The sequence below is a fragment of the Mus caroli genome, unplaced genomic scaffold, assembly GCF_978045245.1.
Source record: "Mus caroli unplaced genomic scaffold, Mus_caroli_1 scaffold_2, whole genome shotgun sequence".
Classification (NCBI taxonomy): Eukaryota; Metazoa; Chordata; class Mammalia; order Rodentia; family Muridae; genus Mus; species Mus caroli.
In genome coordinates this window covers 49,104,213-49,123,467 of record NW_028227257.1, presented here as the reverse complement: position 1 = coordinate 49,123,467, position 19,255 = coordinate 49,104,213, and the positions used below count along the sequence as shown (strand labels likewise).

Below are 19,255 nucleotides of genomic sequence, written 5' to 3'. Positions count from 1 at the left end.
ATTTCTCTGTTGAGGGGCATCTGGGCTGTTTTCAGCTTCTGGCTATTATAAATAAGACTGCTATGAACATAGTGGAGCATGTGTCCTTATTACATGTTGGAGTATCTTCTGGGTATATGCCCAGGAGGGGTATAGCTGGGTCCTCAGGTAGTACTATGTCCAATTTTCTGAGGAACTACCAGACTGATTTCCAGAGTGGTTGTACTAGCTTGCAATCTCAACAACAATGGAGGAGTGTTCCTCTTTTTCTACATCCTTGCCAGCATATGCTGTCACCTGAGTTTTTTATCTTAGTCATTCTGACTGGCAGTGTTACGATCTTGACATGATACCAACACAGAGCTGCACTGCTTTCAACCTTGTTTAGAGAAGCTTCTATCTGCAGTGGACAGTGGTTAATGTAGAGGCTGATGGCTATTCAAAGTGCTGACAACGCAAGTGACTGTGACACTAAACGGGACACTCTTTGAACCACCACCTCCTCCTCTTCCATTACCCCATCCCACCTTCACCGCCTCCTTGACCTCCATCTCTATCACCACCTCCACCACCACCCCTACCTTCACCAACACCTCCTCCTCCACCTCTACCACCCCTACCTTTACTACCTCTTCTTCAATCACCCTACCCCCACCCCACCTTCTCTTCCTCCTCCACCTCTACCCACACCTTCACCACCACCATCACCTCATCTTCCACCACCACCACCACTACCTCCACCACCTGCTCCTCGACCACCACCAGCACCAAGGCTTAGTGACCATCGGGAGGAGAAGGAAGACAGAGTTTACGAGCTGGAGGACAGGGAGTAAGTGCTTCTTCAGAAAGGCCGCAGCCACCACACCAGCCAACGCAGTCGGTGTGGTTACCTGCAGGAGATCAAGCCAGTAGAAATCCCAACATGGACAGGGAAAGTTCATGAGTCCCCATCCTAGCTGAAAAGCTACTGGCAGCTGATGGTTGCTAGGAGAAGAGTTTTGGGGTGTGGTCACCCACCATAATACAAATACCAATTCTCCTCAAATTAACATGCAGGCTTAACACAATCCCTATTAAATGCCAAAACTTTTATGGACATAGAAATGTTTATTCTGAAATATGTGGGGGCTGGTGGGATGACAGGGCTCCAGGCTAGGAAGGGCTACATTAGTTAGACCCTGTTCCAAGGACACTAACTAAATGTATGCAGTGGGCTCCACGAGGGTTCATCATACTATTCTTTTACTTTCTCTGTAGTTTTTATAATAAAAATTAGGGGCTATGAGGAAGGGGCTTGTTATGGAATAACAAGGTTTTAGAAGCAACAGCGTAAAGATAACTTTAAATATTGAATAAACGTCTTTTCCCTGCCTGCCCCTGCACATTCTCTTTTTACCAGGACTGATCCTGCAGTCGTTTCCCCTCTAGAAGGACTCTGCAAGTCAGACCTTTGGCCCATTTTCTGTGAAGGACAGTATGCTGACTGCCTGCCAAGGTTACCAAGAGCTCTTTGGTTTGCAAACTTATAACCAGCCACTGACAAAAAGCATGACCAGATCATGTGATGAAGACACAAAAGAGTTTCCCTGGCAACTGTTACTGGAAGCCAAGAGAATACTGAAAATAGGAGACTTTTTTCCTACTTGTACCCTGTCCAGTCCAAATACAGTGGGAACACACAAATGAAAGAAAAGGGTCTTTTTCCTTAAGTAGAACATTATCCTGATTAATATTTTTTTATCAAATGGTTAAAACTAAATTTAGGGGTTTTTCCCTTCTTGTACATTTTCTTGATGCTCAAATTTAATCTTTAACCAGAATATTGTCTGTCACTGAACCATGAAGTATTACAGCTACTTAATTATTTACTTTGGGGGCTGAGTGAGACAGGGTTTCTCTATATCCTGGCTCCCCTGGGATTCAATCAATAGACTAGACTGGCCTCGAACTCACAAAGATCCACCTGCCTCTGCCTCCAGAGTGCTGAGATTAAAGGTGTCTGCCATCAACACCCAACTTTTTTATTTTATTTTATTTTGCTTTGGTTTTTTTTTTTTTTTTTTTTCGAGACAGGGTTTTTCTGTATAGCCCTGGCTGTCCTGGAACTCACTTTGTAGACCGCCCTTGAACTCAAAATCCGCCTGCCTCTGCCTTCCAAGTGCTGGGATTAAAGGCATGTGCCACCATGCCTGGCTTAATTATTTACTTTTAACAAAAAGAAAACACATGAATATCCCTGATGAGTTCAAAGAAAAGCACCCTTTCCCATCCAGCACCCAGAATTAATCACAGTTGACATCTGGGCACATCTGCTTTTATTCATATTAGTGTTTTTTGAACTGCATGTGTAAAATATTAGTTTACTGTACTTTCATAAATAATAAATAGAACAAACTGAAGTTTTCATTGATCTTACACTCAAAGGTCATATATATGATAGTTTGTTATGTGTCTACATTGTGTACACCCCAAGTTCCAGTAGTAACACTGCCATGTGGCTCACAGTACCTGAGCAAGGCTGGTATATCCTGGATAGGCCTATATTTGCCCATGACTTAGAGTTTCACCTTCAGAAGTTGTGTAGAGGAGGCTGTCATCATTAGAAGCCATGGGTGGGTGTGCTGGTTACCTTTATATCAACTTGACATAAGCCAGGGACAGTGGAAAGAGGGGAACCTCAACTGAGAACATACCTCCTTACATAAGACTGGACTGCAGGCAAGCCTGTAGGGCATTCTTTAAAAGTTAGTTATTAATGTGGGAGGATTGAGCCCACAGTGGCTGGGGCCACCTATGGTCTGACGGTCCTGAGTGCTGTAAGAAAGCAGATTAAGAAAGTCATAAGGAGCAAGCCAGTAAGCAGCACTCCTCCATGTTTCTGCCCTGTGTGAGTTGCTGTCCTGACTTCCCTCAATATTGACAGTGACATGGAAGCATAAGCCCAGTAAACCCTTTCCTCCCCAGGCTGCTTTTAGTCATGGGGTTTCAGCACAGCAATAGTAACCCTAATACAAGGGCTAAAGGCACTTCCCATTAAATCTGAGTGAAGAAAACAACAGAGTCTCCCAAGTTGTCCTCTGACTACCATATATGCAGCTGGAGCAAATGCCGCCCAAAATCAACCAAATAATAGATAAATGTAAATAGCAACAACAAACTTATGAAAAAGCTGAGAATACAGCTCAATGGTAGAACATCTGCCTGGCTCTGGGTACAATCCTTAGTCCTGAAAACACACACACATACACACACACACACACACACACACACAGAGGAACATACGCGCACGCACACTCAGTGTTCTCAGGCTGGTGATACAGCTCCATGGTAAGCACTTACACAGGTGCTACCTTTATACTATTATTTCTTCCTGGGTCTCCTTGGGTTTAGAATGAGTTTGAGCATGAGAGATGACAATGCCATCACTCATGGGCACATCACAGAGAACTGGCTCAAAGATAGGAGTGGAGACCTTGGCCTTCTCAGGTTGACAGCTGTTGTGCTTCAAGTTTGGAAGGTAAAGAGAACTAGAGACTGCCACTATGGCTGCAGAAAGCTCCAGTGGCATCAACTTGGCTGTCATCTCCCTCGAGAGTGTAGAACACACACCTCTAGAAAACCAGCCTGCACCGTGTTCTTGAGAGAGCACAGCCCACGAGCAGTGCATTCCTTCCGAGGCACAGGAGAACCTGCACGATCTCTTTCTACTCACTGGTCTCCCTCACGCCACCAATTAAATTAGAAAAGAGACTGTAAGCTATCTAAACTAGCATCTAATGACACAGCACTAAAAAGACATTGAACCAATGGCATGTCTTGGTTTTGCTTTGTTTTTGTTTTTTTTGTTTTTTTGTTTTTTTTTTTTTCATGAAATTTGAATCAGTCAGCAGCCTTGAAACCCTTTCACACAGATTTGGCTGTTTCTTTTGGAAATCTCAGGTTACAAGTGCAATTTTCTTTTTGTATGCCAGGTATGTTCAGGAGCCTGTGGTGGCTAGGAGAGGGGATCAGATCATCCCTTGCATCTGGATTCAAACCCAGTCCTCTATGAGAACAGCAAGTGCTCTTAACCACCCACTGAGAGGTGTCTCTTCAGCACCTACATCCACAGGAGAGCCTTTATTAGAAATGCTCTAGGCTGGGCGGTGGTGGCACACGCCTTTAATCCCAGCACTTGGGAGGCAGAGGCAGGCGGATTTCTGAGTTCGAGGCCAGCCTGGTCTACAGAGTGAGTTCCAGGATGGCCAGGGCTACACAGAGAAACCCTGTCTTGAAAAAAACAAAACAAAACAAAACAAAACAAAACAACAACAAAAAAAAGAAATGCTCTGAAAACAGCTGTAACATATGAAGGGACCCATTATTACTGTGGTGATTTGAGTATGCTTGGCCCACAGAAGTGGCCCATTAGGAGGTGTGGCCTTGTTGGAAAAGGTATAGCCTTGTTGGAGGTACTGTGTCACTGTATAAGATGGCTATGAACACTCCTAGTGCTCAAACTCCTCCCACTGTGGAAGAGGGGCTCCCCCTAGCAGCTTGCAGATGCTAGTCTCCTCCTGGGTGCCTTTGGATCAAGATGTAGAACTCTTGGCTCTTTCAATACCAGGTCTGCTTGCATGATGCCATGTTTCCCACCATGCTGATATTAGACTGAACCTATGAAATTATAAGCCAGCCCCAATTAAATATTTGCCTTATAAGAATTGCCTTGGTTAGCCGGGCGTGGTGGTGCACGCCTTTAATCCCAGCACTCGGGAGGCAGAGGCAGGCGGATTTCTGAGTTCGAGGCCAGCCTGGTCTACAAAGTGAGTTCCAGGACAGCCAGGGCTACACAGAGAAACCCTGTCTCGAAAAACCAAAAAAAAAAAAAAAAAAAAAAAGAATTGCCTTGGTTATGCTATCTCTTAATAGCAATAAATCCCTAAAACAATTATATAGTTATTATCAAATAATGTAGAAAATAGTCTTATAAATAATAAGATTATTATTCTATTTGCTAAATTGACAGCAGAGGGAAGGGAAATGAGGATTGAACCTGGGAAGTCAATTAAAAGTCAGTGACAGGTACACACTTGTAATCCCAGCAACTGGAGAGTAGAGTTGGGTTAGGACTTCTAGGTCACCGTTGTGTTGAGAGACACTATTGCTGGGTAGACAAACAAATGTCTACTCATCCCAGTAAGGGAACCACCAAAGTCCAACTTGGTGAACCAGTGAGTTTTATTGGGGTTCCTGACAGGAGCAGAAATAAATCAAAGATAGTCCATCACCAAAGCTGTCAGCATGGGGGACAGCTCACAATGGCTAGAAACCTGGAGCTCACTGCACAGCCACAGGCCACTCCACAGGTCACAGAGTGTCTCTTGCAGTTAGCTGAGTGGTCTGGGCCTCTTCCAGGATGCTCTGGTGATCTCCGTCCCTTCCAGATGGACTGGCTGGTCTGAGTGTTTTTATACAGCACTTACTGAACAGAGGACCAAACCACATTCAAAAGTGGAATAAATGAACTGCTGGACACACAGCTCATCAGCAAAGTGCTGACCTAGCAACCCAAAACAAAGCTCTGGGAATGGTCTCAAGCATTGGCTTGATTGCCAGTGCCATAAGAAAACAAACACAATAAAGTGTGGGATCTACATATGGACACATAGGAATATGCACCGAATCCAACTTTTCTTTTTTTTTGATTTATCTTTTTTTTTTATTTTTAATATTTTTATTACATATTTTCCTCAATTACATTTCCAATGCTATCCCAAAAGTCCCCTATAGCGCCCCCCACTTCCCTACCCACCCATTCCCATTCTTTTGGCCCTGGCATTCCCCTATATTGGGGCATATAAAGTTTGCAAGTCCAATGGGCCTCTCTTTCCATTGATGGCCGACTAGGCCATCTTTCGATACATATGCAGCTAGAGACAAGAGCTCCGGGGTTCTGGTTAGTACATCATGTTGTTCCAACAACAACTTTTCTGTACTTCTGAAAGTCTTCATATTACAGTGTGGGAGGGATCACAGCGGGAATAATAAAGGTCGCCGTATCTGCATCAATCTAGACTTCAGGGATTGACGAGAATGAGCTCCCATAGGACTGAGGCAGGTTGACAAGACATGGCCTTTGCAGTAAAGCAGCCACCATTTACTTCCCTTGGCAAAATTAAGAAAATTGAAGGAAAGGTAGAGGCAGGGCACGAGGCAAGACCATAGAAGCCATTTCCACTGATGTCTGGCACTGGAGTGACAGGTAAGACAAAGTCAGTGTTGCTACTGGCATGACCAAACCACTAACCATAAAATGACTCAAACTGACACATATTGTATGACTAAAGAACATGTTCCTGCCATGTTACTACATGATAATCGCAATTTTCTCCAAGCCCCTCCATGGTGGAGGAGCTCTGAATAAGAATGTTCCCATAGGCTCATAGATTTGAATGCTAAGGGATTGGCAGTCCTTATTAGAGTAGGTGTGGCCTTGCTGGCGTAAGTGCCACTGAGGTAGGCCTTGGGGTTTCAAATGCTCAAGTCAGGCCCAGTAGACTGGGTGTAGAACTCTCAGCTCCTTCTCCACCACTCTGTCTGCCTGCCTGCTGCCATGCTCCCTGTCATGATGACAATGAGCTAAACCTCTGAACTGTAAGCCACATTAAATGTTTGCCTTTGTAAGAGTTGCCTTGGAGGCCGGGCGTGGTGGCGCATGCCTTTAATCCCAGCACTCGGGAGGCAGAGGCAGGCGGATCTCTGAGTTCGAGGACAGCCTGGTCTACAGAGTGAGTTCCAGGACAGCCAGGGCTACACAGAGAAACCCTGTCTCGAAAAACCAAAAAAAAAAAAAAAATAAATAAATAAAAATAAAAATTAAAAGAGTTGCCTTGGTCATGGTGTCTCTTCACAGCAATGGAACACTTAGACCTCCACCTCCACAGCCACAAAAATCCAGTGCAATATGATTCTCATTCTACATAGCTATCTTGCTGAGCAGAAACAGAGCTGTCATTGATAACACCCCCATTTTACTTAGGTTAGCAACAGGCCAGCTTCCTCTGCTCCTAGAGCTATCTGACTAATGAGGAAGATTCAGAAGCTGTAGTAGAAGCCTCTGGGAAGGCTCCTGTAAGGGAACTGATTTAACTAAGAGGACTAGCCTCCCCCTTCCTCCTCTTACCTGAAAGACACAGTGGCCAGGGTTCCTACAGTCATTTTTGTGACCATGAAGCTATTGTAAAGATAAAAGCCATTTGCTAATGTCACCAAAGGAAAGTATAGGAGTAGCTTGGCTCCTTGTTAACTTTATTCTAGAAAAGGCCTCTCATCCTCTGGAGGACATAAATGCTAACATCATTTTTCCTAAGATTATCTTACTAGCTGCTAAATGTAATTCCTAATAGATCACCTAATCTAAAAAGGTTAAAAACTCATGCTCAATTGAAATTTATGTCTATACAGAGTTCATCAATTTGTATTAAGATGCTAGACCCAAGAACGCCAGAAAACGAGTCATCATAAACAGGAAGTGCCATCCAGAGGTCTGCTCAGTGTATTCAGATATTTTCCACACTGGTCCTTCTCTTTGGCCAACTGTGAGCACTGCTTTCACTTCCTGCTCTCTGTAAAATCAGTTCCACAAGTACTCATGCAACAAGCATCCAGTGGTCCTCCCCCACATCCTTGACTGTTGCAAGCATGTCAAATTCAAACATAATGTGGAGGCCTAGATTAGATCTTAGAATAGAGAAAATTCATTTAGGGAAATAAGGTCTAGACTCCAGGTAAGCAAGTTTACTAATTATACTAGAGCTTTATACCAACACTGATTGTTCAACTGATTGTTAGAAATGCACCATGGTTCTCAACTATAATTCATCTATAAATCTAAAGTTACTTTGAAACTGAAGGTTTTTTAAAAAGCACGCTAAGGGCACAGTAGATGGCTCGGGGAGCTAAGGTAACTGCCACCTTGAGTTAGATTCCCCAGGCCCTACATGGTGAATGAAACAAGAGACCCTACTCCCTCTAGTTGTCCTTGATTGCCACTGCCTATACACCAACACACACACACACACCACACACACACACGCGATAAACATAATTAAAAAATTTAACATGGTAAAAATAAAACCAGGTATGGTAGCACACACCTTCAATTCCAACACCCAGAAGGCCTATTTCTCAAAAAGAAATATACTAAATATGCTACCTTTTCTTCAAAAGAGGGCTTTAAATCAAAGGTTTAATAGTTTTTAAGTACCCAAACTATAATACTTCCTTCTTTAATTTTTTTCTATTGATGCATTAATTTGTGTGTGCTATATGTTGCATGTGGTGGCATGTGAATCTCATGATGTGTGTGTGTGTGTGTGTGTGTGTGTGTGTGTGTGTGTGTGTATAGGTGTATATGTAGTTGTGGACCTGGTTTTATCTGTCTACCTTGTGGGTTCTAGGGACTGAACTCAGATTCTCAGGCTGGGTTGTAAGTGCCTTTACCTGCTGAGCTATTTCTCCAGACCCTTTAAAAATAAACTTTAGGGTAAACTCAACATTTTAAGCTGTGTAAGATCTCTCACATTTACTCCCCCTTTGGGTAAGAGCACAAAAGCTAGGAAACACCGCCATGTAACGCACTAGTGATGTCACAGAACTAAAGATCACAGTACACTGTCACCCCAGCCATAAGCACAAAGGTAAATAGTGCGGCCACTGCCTCTGGGCAGAAATAAAGCTACAAGTCTTAACAAGCAAAGCTTCCTGCTTCTACTAGAATCACACCACGCTTCCGAGTCAGCAGCCAAGCAGCTGGGGAGCTCTGAAGGTTTTGTTGTTGTTGTTGTTGCTTGTCTGACATACCCTAGCTCGATCCTGAACTGAGAACTGTTCTGACATAAAACGGAAGTTCTTCTTGAACTTCTGTAGTTCTGCAAGAGACCCCTACACAGAGAAATACTTTAAAGTAGGACAGTATATTTCAGCAAGATTTCCACTAATTCCTTAGTATTCATCCTTATAAACTAGGTTATACTTTGGTTAAGGAAAAATTCTAGGGCCAGACAGATGGCTAAGCAGGTAAAGGTGTTTGCTGCTAAACACATTACCCTGAATTCAATTCCAGGGATTCACATGGTAGGAGAGAACTTACTCCAGGCAAATTGAATCAATCAATCCATCAATCTCTCTCTCTCTCTCTCTCTCTCTCTCTCTCTCTCTCTCTCTCTCTCTCTCTCTCTCTCTCACACACACACACACATACACACACACACACACACACACCGTAATTTAAAAACAAAATTATGGGGCAGGAGAGATGGCTCAGCGGTTAAGAGCACTGACTGCTCTTCCAGAAGTCCTGAGGTCAAATCCCAGCAACCACATGGTGGCTCACAACCATCTGTAATGGGATCCAATGCCCTCTTCTGGTGTGTCTGAAAACAGCTACAGTACACTCACATACATGAAATAAATAAATAAATAATAATGAAAAAAAAATTTTTTTGAGACAAGGCCTCACTATGCAGCCCTAGCTGGTCTGAAACATGCAATGAAGACCACCCTGGCCCCAAACTCATGAGAAATGTGCCTACATCCACCTCCCAAATGCTGGGACTAAAGGAGTGGCCCACCATTTGAGACCAGAATTTTTAATTCAGGTGGGTCAGCAGTAAAGAACACTAGACATGCTTGAGAGGACCTGGGTTTGATTCTCAGCACCCACAGGGTAGTTTACAACCCTCTGCAACTCCAGTTCCAGGAGATTTGATGCCCTTCTGACCTTTGCAGCCACTGTGCATGCATGCACACTGTACATGGACATACATGCATGCACACTGTACATGGACATACATAGATGTAGGCAAAACATCCAAACACAAAGTAAAATGAAAAATCTAATTAAAAATTCAAATAAAAATGTTTTATTCTATTCTAAAACCCAGTGACATTTTACTTCTTTCTCATGCTCATCCCAGGTTCCAGAGTGATTTGGAACAACAACAGCCACCATAACAGAAGGAAAGAGAATAACAAATTCATGGTTGAAGCTTTTACTGCAAAGGACTACAGCACTATTCTTATGTACATTTTATTAACCAAGTGCAACTTACAAGTCAACTTAAAAGGGGAAAAGCAACTTTAATTCTACATTCTTGGGGGACAAAAACCAAAATTATATGATAGCATGATTATGGTCATACCTTAGAAAGAAGCCTCTAATTCTGATCAATAAAATTGTCACTTCTGATCTCTATTCTCCATCTGTGAGAATGTACTCCTACAGAAAAGGACCATGCATTTTGAGGTACTAACTATGGTCTCTAGGAACATGACTTCTTCACTAGTTAAGCCTGCCTCTTTCATCAGTCAGGAGTGAGAGAGCACAGAGACCAATGTAGTTGAGAGGAAGAGCTGAACCCAAACCTGATAGGAACCTTCAAAATGTCAAAAATACAAGGCGGTAGCAGCTAGGGCAGCAGGCATGGTGTCAGGGCTTGAAACCTCAGCCCCTGGCAGTACAAGGCAGGAGGATCAATCAAGTTCAAACCCAGTCTGAAAAACAGATTTAGATTTATTTCAAAAGCACTAGGGACATAAGAAGGGAAGACTTTAATAGGTAAGAAAAGCATGTTAAACCACAGGGAGGTAGAGAAATGAGGTGACCCTTCACCAAAATTCCTTTATCAAAGGCCTACTGTTAAACCACTGTGTACTAAGGCAAGTTTCAGCCAAACCACTTTATGCAAAGATCAGAGTAAAGTTATGGCTAATAAAGTCGGCCAACATGCTTCTTTTTCTTGAGACAGGGTTTCGCTGTGTAGCCCTGGCTGTCCTAGAATTTACTCTGTAGACCAGGCTGGCCTCAAACTCACAGAGATCTGTGCCTCTGCCTGCTTCCCCAATGCTAGGATTAAAGGCATGAGCCACCACCACCTGGTGACTTTTTTTTTTAATGTATGTATGTCTGCATGTTTGTCTGTATGAGTGTATATTGCATGTTTGCTGGTGCCAGAAGAGGACACCAGATCCCCTAGCTATCTCTCTATATCTTCTTAGCATTCTTTAAGAAAGTAAAGAGCTCTTAGCAATGTGGAGGCAGAGGCAGACAGATCTCTGAGTTCAAGGCCAGTCTGGTCTTCTAGGCCATGGATGAGAAACCTATCTCAAAATAAATAAATAAAAATAAATAAAAATTGAAGGAAAAAAAAGAGGGAGAGAGAGAAGACGAAAGTAAAGAGGCAGAGCGATGGCTCAGTGTGTAAAAGTGCTTTATGTGCAAGCCTGATGACCAAGCTCGATCGCCAGACTCACTGCGGAAGGGGAACCAGCTCATGGAAATTACCCTGTTGACCTCTACACACATGCCTTGGGGCCAACATGTCTGCACCTCTCCCTCAACAAACACACACACCTGCTAATAATAAATAATATTAAAAAAATTAAATCAAATAAGTAAGCCACATGTGGTATTACTTATTTGATTTAAAAAAATTTTTATTCCTGCTGTAATCCCACCATTCTGGAGACAGAGGCAGGGGAATCACTACAAGTTCAAGGTGAGCTCAGTCAACACAGCACGCTCCAGGCCAGCCAGGGCTCCATAGCAAGACAGACAGACAGACAGACAGACAGAGACAGCGAAGAGAGACAGACAGAGATGGTAGGTAGTACTCTGGGGATGGATTTTTATGATAAAGTTGCTTCTCCACATCCAAGGCTCAAAATATTCAAAGCAAGGGTCAGCAAAATAGCTCAGTGAGTAAAGGAGTTTGTCACCAAGACTGATGGCATGAATTGGATCCCTGAGGCAAACATTCAAACATGATGGAAGGAAAGGAAAGATGAAAGAGTAAAATTATCCTCTGACATACATACATACATGTGCTCTGGGACACACACACAGACACATACACATACTTTTGGTTAAACAAATAAAAATGTGGAGATGGCCCAAGTTAAGAGCATGTACTGTCTTGTAGAGGACCTGAGATCAGGTCCCAGCACTCATGTCAGGGGACCCACAACTGCCTGTAACTCCAGTTCTAGAGAATCTGATGCCCTCTTCTGGACCCACTGGGAATCTGCATTCACCTGGGCTTTCCTGTATACACAGTACACTCACAGAAATAAATCTAAACTGAACTACTTTAAAATACAATTCTTTTAAAAATGTAAATAAAGATTCCTGAGCTTATGATGGGGATACAGTTCAGAGGCAGAGCCTTTGGTTACCATGTTCACGACTCTGGGTTCCATCCCCAGCCCCACATCAAACAAATGTGGCACCGGACGGACACACGCACAGGCAGACAGGCTGACACACACACATCCCTCCAGAGAGGTTTATCGCCAGGCTGCTCAAAGTTCTAATGCATCCTGTTTAAATTTCATACAAAGCTGAAAGACTTTCAAACAGTGATCCTCTCTGGCAGAAGGATTGAGAAAGGATGGAGACTGTTCCCACGAGCAGCTACACACTACAAACTGAAAACCCTAGAAAGAATTCCTGTTGGGGGCAGAGAAATCCACACAGTGTCAAAGTAGAAGCAAACCAGGTCTCCCAGATGCAATGTTTCATTACTATCTCATTGCTTTTCTTCCTTCACCGCTTAGTCATTCAATAAACACATTGTCAGAGTATGTGAAGGAGTCCTGAGAAATGAAGAATGAGAATTAGTTTTTGGGGCCTGCAGAATGGCTCAGTGGGTAAAGGCACTTGGCTGCCAAGAGACCTGACTGAGTCCAATCCTGGTGACCCACATAGGAGAAAGGGAAGAAAAGACTCCTGGCAAGGTGTCCTCTGACCTTCATACTCCCAGTGGCAAGCACAGTGAGTCTCTCTCTCTCTCTCTCTCTCTCTCTCTCTCTCTCTCTCTCTCTCACACACACACACACACACACACTACATATATATACACACACAATACACACACACATAAAACACATACATACACTCACAATACATGCATCTACACACACACAATTTAAAAATAAAAAAGAAGCCAAGCAAAGTGGCTCATGTCTTTAATCCCAGCACTGAGAAGCAAGTGGATCTGTGAGTTCAGAACCAGTCAGGCCTACAAAGTGAGCCTCTGTCTTAGAAAGAAAAAGTCGTTTTCATTCTTCATAGTTTTGATAAAAGACAACAAAACTCTACAAAACACAAGGCTAGATGTGCTATAGCACTTGTCCAGCAAAAGCAACGTATTGGGATTTGACCCTCAATACTGGAAAGACACACACACACACACACAAGGGGGGGGGGAACGAACACAATACAACACTCAATCAAGAACACAGAAAAAGCCAGCCAGACACGGTGGCTCAGCATTAAGGAGGCAGAGGCAGGTAGATCTCTTCCAGTTCAAGGTCAGCTGGTCTACACAGTGAGACCCGGTCTCAATTTAAAAAAAAAAAAAGACAGAAAATAGGATAAGCTATTCTAACATTAGTTGACAACCCCCACTCAAGGGAACAATAGCATTTTTGCTTTGCCAAATGGCTGCAAGTAAGCAAACAAAAAAGGCCTCTTCTGGTTTAATGACAGGTTAGCAGTACCCAAACCCCAATGACTCCTCCCTTCCCTTTCTTATAGGCTCCTACTGCAACACCTCCATCACTCCAACCTCCGCGTTTCGCTGGCAGCCCCATACCAGCTCCGTCACAAACAAAGCCCAGACTATCAAGGTCAGCCCCAAAGACAGCAGAAATTGGAAACAGATCTTCTGTATGGAAAAGGGCAGGGCAGCCCTCCCTAATATCAACTCTCCTTCCAGTCCACCCCCACTCCTGGATTCTATCAGGAACCTAGTGTCAGCCGCTCTGGGGGGTTCCGAGCCTCCTTTTCCCTCTCCATCCAGTTTCCTTTTTCTTCCTGCGCCCCCAATGACCTTCAAGCCCCTGAAACAGGTGCTCCCCAAGGGGAAGGGGTCGGATGCAGTGGCCAGACACAGGTGAGCGGAGTTCCCTGTACATGCAGGGGGCTGGGAACTCTATAACCGAGCGGCAGTCTGGGGCAAAGGGTCTGGGCACCTAGGAGCAAAGGGGTTTACGCGGCAGTTTCGGGAGCTCCACTCGCGTTAACACAGGGCCTCTAGCGGTGGGCTGTCGGTGGGGAAGGTTTAAGGGAAAACCGGTCCATGGGGTGGGGATGTCACAATGGGGTCTTCCCGGTAACCGCGGTAGGTTGTCGAGCTACAGATATAGCAGGGTCCCTCCAGAAGGCCGCCTGTCCCCGGGCAAGTGTTCTTCACGGAGCCGTTTGAAACAATCCTCCGCAAGGAAGCCATATCAGACCACGCCCTGCCGCCCGAGGCGTAGCCTCCCCAAGGCGCATCCCGGGCCACCCTCGGCGGTCTCGACGCGGCATACCTGACAGAGGCCGCCCCACGGCCAAAGGTGCCAGCGAAGCGCGCGCGGGACAGCCCTAGCTGCTGGGGGACGAACGAGTCCATGGAGGCTGGCGGCGGAGGACCTGGGGGCCGCGGAGGGTCGCTGGGGCCGGCACCGCTGCGGGCCAGCGGCAGGGCGGAGCGAGGGTGCGCCAAGGGGGCGGGGCCGGCGCGCGCGGGCACGTGGGGGCGGGGCGGGAGCGCGCGCAGCGGGGGCGTCGGTGTGAGACCGGCCCAGCGCCGTACCGTGCTGCGGAGGAGCCAGGCGGACTTGGGGTGCGGGCCGCCAGGCGCAGGCTCCGGGACACCACACCTCCGGGCCCTAAGGTCTCTCAGTGTCGTGAGGGTTCTGTGGGAGCTACAGCCACGCTCGTGGACGCGCCCGGGGCGGGGTCTCGTTCCCGCGAGGGCCGGGCTAGGCTTCTTCAGGTCTGTATTTGGCTTTATCTCTAGGTGTCCTGGACCGCTGCCTGGCTACAGTTATCTGTTTCACATCAGTTGCCTATCCATCCTTGGAACGTTCGGCCCCTTAGCGACGCGGCCTGTTGAGAGCACTGGCATCAGTGTGCTCACAGTATCCCAGGAGACGCCTGCCTTTGCAGTTCAGAGTCTGGATAGAATTGTTTCCAGCTGTGGGTCGGTGGGCCGGAAAATCTCAGAGCCCAAGTTCCTTCCTGCATAAAGTGGAGGGTTGCTTACGTCCTTTATATACAAGGTCTAATTTAGCATCACATATCGACCTTGTCAAGATGTCCTACGTGTCCTAAATTCATCTTTTCATGGTAAATTATAACACCACAAGACTAGTTTCCCTGCTACAATGATCGGCCTTTGAATTATTTATAAATAGTACTGGCTGAAAAAATCCTCCTTCCACTCATAAAGATTTTAACAATCCCCAAGGTGTATCTCTTGCAGGTTTGACTGAAGATTTGAAAAAGAGAAGGAACTAAAATGCTTATTTTTATACTTAAAGGAAAATAAAATTTTGCCTTCAGACCCAAGTCGTGAACGTGTAACCATTGTTTAGAGGTAACCAACACAGTATCTGAAAATCAGCCAATCAGAGACAGCCTCTCTTCAGGGGCTTCCAAATCAGCCAGTTATCAACAGCTTCTGAAAGCCAGCTAATCATTGACAGCAGCCCAATCAGCAGCGCAGTGACAAGGCTTCTGAATGAAAGAGCCTTTCTTAGCTGCTTTGTTCTGTAGACCACTGTTAACAGCCAGGAGACTGTAAATTGCTAAACAGTCAATTTACTGAAACACCTCGAGCTTTTACGGACCCAATCATTATATACATCTCCCGCTCTGTTAATCAGCTTTGAGAATACAGCTTTTCTCTACAAGCAAATGTGATGTTCACCTTCTTCCTCCCTCCTCCGTTTGGTATGTTTTATGTAGCCTAGGCTGGCCTTGAACCCCTGAACTTGAACCCTTGAACTCTTGCTTCAACCTCCTAAATTCTGAGATTTCAGGCCTGCCTCATCATGTCCAGATGGAAGGCTACTACAATGTGTAGCACAGAACAAAATTGTGTGCCTTTGGATGCTTGACCAATGTCGTGGTATGCAGATATTACATCTTTTGTATTCATTTATCAGTTAATGAATATAGAAGCGTTTGTCCCACACTTTCTGTGCCTTAGCTTAATGCCAATATGACCAAATACCGAAAGTTTTTGTGTAGACATGTTTTTAATTCTCCTGTATATGTAGTATATTCCTAGAAGTGAACTGCTTGATTATACTGAAAGTCCGTGTTTAATAATTTGAGGCATCTTTTTGTTTTCCAAAAAAAAGCTGCACCATTTATATTGACATTACCTAGGTGAGAGGGTTCCAATTTTTCCACGCGTTCCCAAACATTTAATATCTATCTTTGGATCGTAGTCATCTTACTGGATATGAGGCTGTAGTTTCCTTATGGTCATTTTTTCCTGTGCTATTGGACAGAAATCATGTAAATGAGAATTCCTGAAAAGGAGCTGTGTCTGCAAAACTGATTTGAGACCTGATCTTCCTGGCAAGGGGAAACAAGGTCATGTTCCCAGGCCTAGCAACAAACACCCATCCCACTTCTTCTCTCCAAATGTTTTCTTAATTGTCTCCTAACTGAATATAGAATATAAACATTGCTGTTATCTGAACCAAGGTGCATAAGTTGGAAAAATACATAACCAGTTGGCTGTTACGCCCTAATTAACTACATGCAGCTGACCCACTCCTTTGTCCCCTTACCACTCTGAGCTCCAGACCTAACGTCTAGGAAAATGAATTAAGAGCCTTGAAGCCAGGTGCCCTGGATATGGCCCAGTCTCCAAGGGGTACTCCCTTACTTAACCCATAAGGTCAGAGTACAACTGGATAGCACTGCAGCTCCCCCGTCAATTTATGTTCCCATTTTTGAACAACATGGTACAGTCTCCCTTCAGGACAAAGTTTCCATCCTGAACTGGCCACTTCTCTGAGCGCTCAGAGAATAAAGCTTCCACGTGTAAGCTTCTGTAGCTGAAGTGAGTTTTCTCAGCTTCTACCCGGAACCCAACAGAAGAAGAAGTAACCAGATGTGCCACTGTTTACTGAATCATGGTCTGTAGCCAATGAGCAGCTAGATAGGGGTGTGGAAAGAGCATGGTTGAAAGAAGAACTGAAGAGAAAGGCACCTGGAGAAGTATTAGGATAGCTCTCTCCAAATGCACACACACACAAAAAAAAAAACCTGAAGATAATTATATCTCGTGAATTGTTTTGTTTTGTTTTGTTTTTCGAGACAGGGTTTCTCTGTAAAGCCCTGGCTGTCCTGGAACTCACTCTGTAGACCAGGCTGGCCTCGAACTCAGAAATCCACCTGCCTCTGCCTCCCAAGTGCTGGGATTAAAGGCATGTGCCACCATGCCCGGCGTGATTTTTTTTTTTTTTCATTGAGACAGGTTTCTCTGTGTAGCCCTGACTGTCCTGGAACTTGCTCTGTAGATTAGGCTCGCCTGGAATTCAGAGATCCACCAGCCTCTACCTCCCAAGTGCTGGGATTAAAATAAGACACCACACTCCAACAATTGTGTCCCATGTAAATGCTCATCAAAAGGTAACTTCAGCTGAGGAGTTCAATAATTAAGTAGCTAAGATGACCCTTTCTGTGACAGCCAGCCTCTTTCCCCAACCATTCCTGTCATTGCCCAACTCCCTGAATCCCAAACATCAGTTCAAATTCCCAGAAATGAGCTCACCCTGGACTACAGGAGGATTTCTAGGAGATAAAAGGCAGGAGTCCTCTAGAACTTCTGAAACCAGATCCCATCTGCCAAAAGGAGTCATTTTCCTTACCACTGGCAGAAGGAACTTATGGCTCCATTGGCATATGCCTGTAATTGCATATCGAAGTACATGCTGCCTCCAGGCTCCTTCAGCATCCCAAGTACCTATTATATATTTCATAGTTCACACTAGCACATTAGCATCGTAGGCGTTCTCATCTGCCCAGGCTTCCTTCCTCCCAGATACCCATTTGTTCTCTTTATAATGACAAGGTTTCCCCACTGCCCCTACCATTCTACATTTTCTCTGTTCACTATTTCCTGCTATTCTTCATTCTCTCACAGATAATCCTGGTCGTGCCCAGTCTTTTGGTCATATTCAGTCTACTTTTTCTCTCTGCTTTGGACTCTTCCAGATGCCTCTGACTGTTCTCTCATATCTACAATTAAAACTTTAACAATATCATGGAGTGGTCATATCAGCAATTTCTTTACAGTGTTATGGGAGAGATGGAAGTTATGTATGAACTCAACAACACAGATTTGCTCTCACCAAGGCTGGCCTGCTGCAGTTGCTGCTGAGTGTCAAATCTGCCAGCAGCAAAGACTAACACTTAGCCTCTGATAAGGAACTGTTCCCCTGGGTGACCAGCCAGTGACTGACTCGGTCGGTCAACTTTGGATAACTTTCCTTTATGGGATGTCAATGCTTTTTCCTTAGTGGAATAGCTACTTATTCTAGTTGTGAATTTGCTGTTCCTGCATGTAATGCTTCTGCTAGAACACCATCATCCATATACTTATAGAATGCCTTATCCACAGCCATGGTATTCCACACAGCACTGCTGACCATGGAACTCACTTCATGGCTAGAGATATGGGACAGTGGGCTCTATGCTCATGGAATCCATTCATCTTATCATGTTCCCCACCCTCCTGAAACGGCTGACTTGATAGAATGGTGTAAAGGCCTTTTGAAGACACAGTTACACTAGCAATTAGGGCAACCTTTTGAAGACACAATTACAGTGCTAATTAGCTGTCAGTATCCCTGAGTGCCTGGGCAGGGTTCTTTAGAAAGCAGTATATACTTTGAATCAACATCCAATATATAGTGAGGTTTCTCTTATAGCCAGCATTCACAGGCTCAGGAAGAGGGGGGGAGGGGGAGGGAAGGGGGGAGAGGGGATGGGGAGAGGGGATGGGGAGGGAGAGGAGAGGGAGAGGAGAGGGAGAGGGGAGGGAGAGGGGAGGGAGAGGGGAGGGAGAGGAGAGGAAGGGGAGAGGGAAGAGGGAGAGGAGAGGGAGAGAGGAATGGTCTTACCCCTAGTAACTCATTAGGGAATTTTCTGCTTCCTGTTTCCTCAACCTTAAGTTCTACTGGCCTAGAAGTTCTGGTTGCAGAGGAGTGGTCCTGCCTGGAGGAAGCAAACATTCCATTGATCTGGAAGCTCAGACTTCCCCTAGACACTTTAGGTTTATGATACCCTGAAGCCAAAAAACTAAGAAAGGAATAACAGTGTTAGGGTGCATGACTGATCCAAACTACCAAGGGGAAATTGGAATGTTTCTTCACAATGGAGGTAAGGAAGATTATAGTGCAGGAGATCCTTTAGGGTGTCTCGTGGTGTTATCATGTCCTATAG

At 44.9% G+C, this 19,255-nt stretch overlaps 1 protein-coding gene and 1 long non-coding RNA gene across 3 annotated transcripts in view; one reads left to right on the top strand and one right to left on the bottom strand.

Annotated features, from left to right (window-relative positions):
* The window catches only part of Dnaaf9 (dynein axonemal assembly factor 9), a 142,755-nt gene extending 128,255 nt beyond the window's left edge, over positions 1 to 14,500 (bottom strand). For both annotated transcript variants that reach the window (XM_021151874.2, XM_021151883.2), the window contains exon 1: positions 14,335 to 14,500. In XM_021151874.2, the coding sequence (XP_021007533.1) occupies positions 14,335 to 14,417 (83 nt within the window). In that variant the 5' untranslated portion in view covers positions 14,418 to 14,500. The remainder of the gene's footprint in view (positions 1 to 14,334) is intronic.
* On the top strand, positions 13,565 to 17,273 carry LOC147005815 (uncharacterized). The gene is made up of 3 exons (XR_015046201.1): positions 13,565 to 13,916; positions 14,149 to 14,361; positions 14,808 to 17,273. It is a non-coding gene; the product is annotated as an uncharacterized LOC147005815 (long non-coding RNA).
* Positions 17,274 to 19,255: the final 1,982 nt, after the last annotated feature.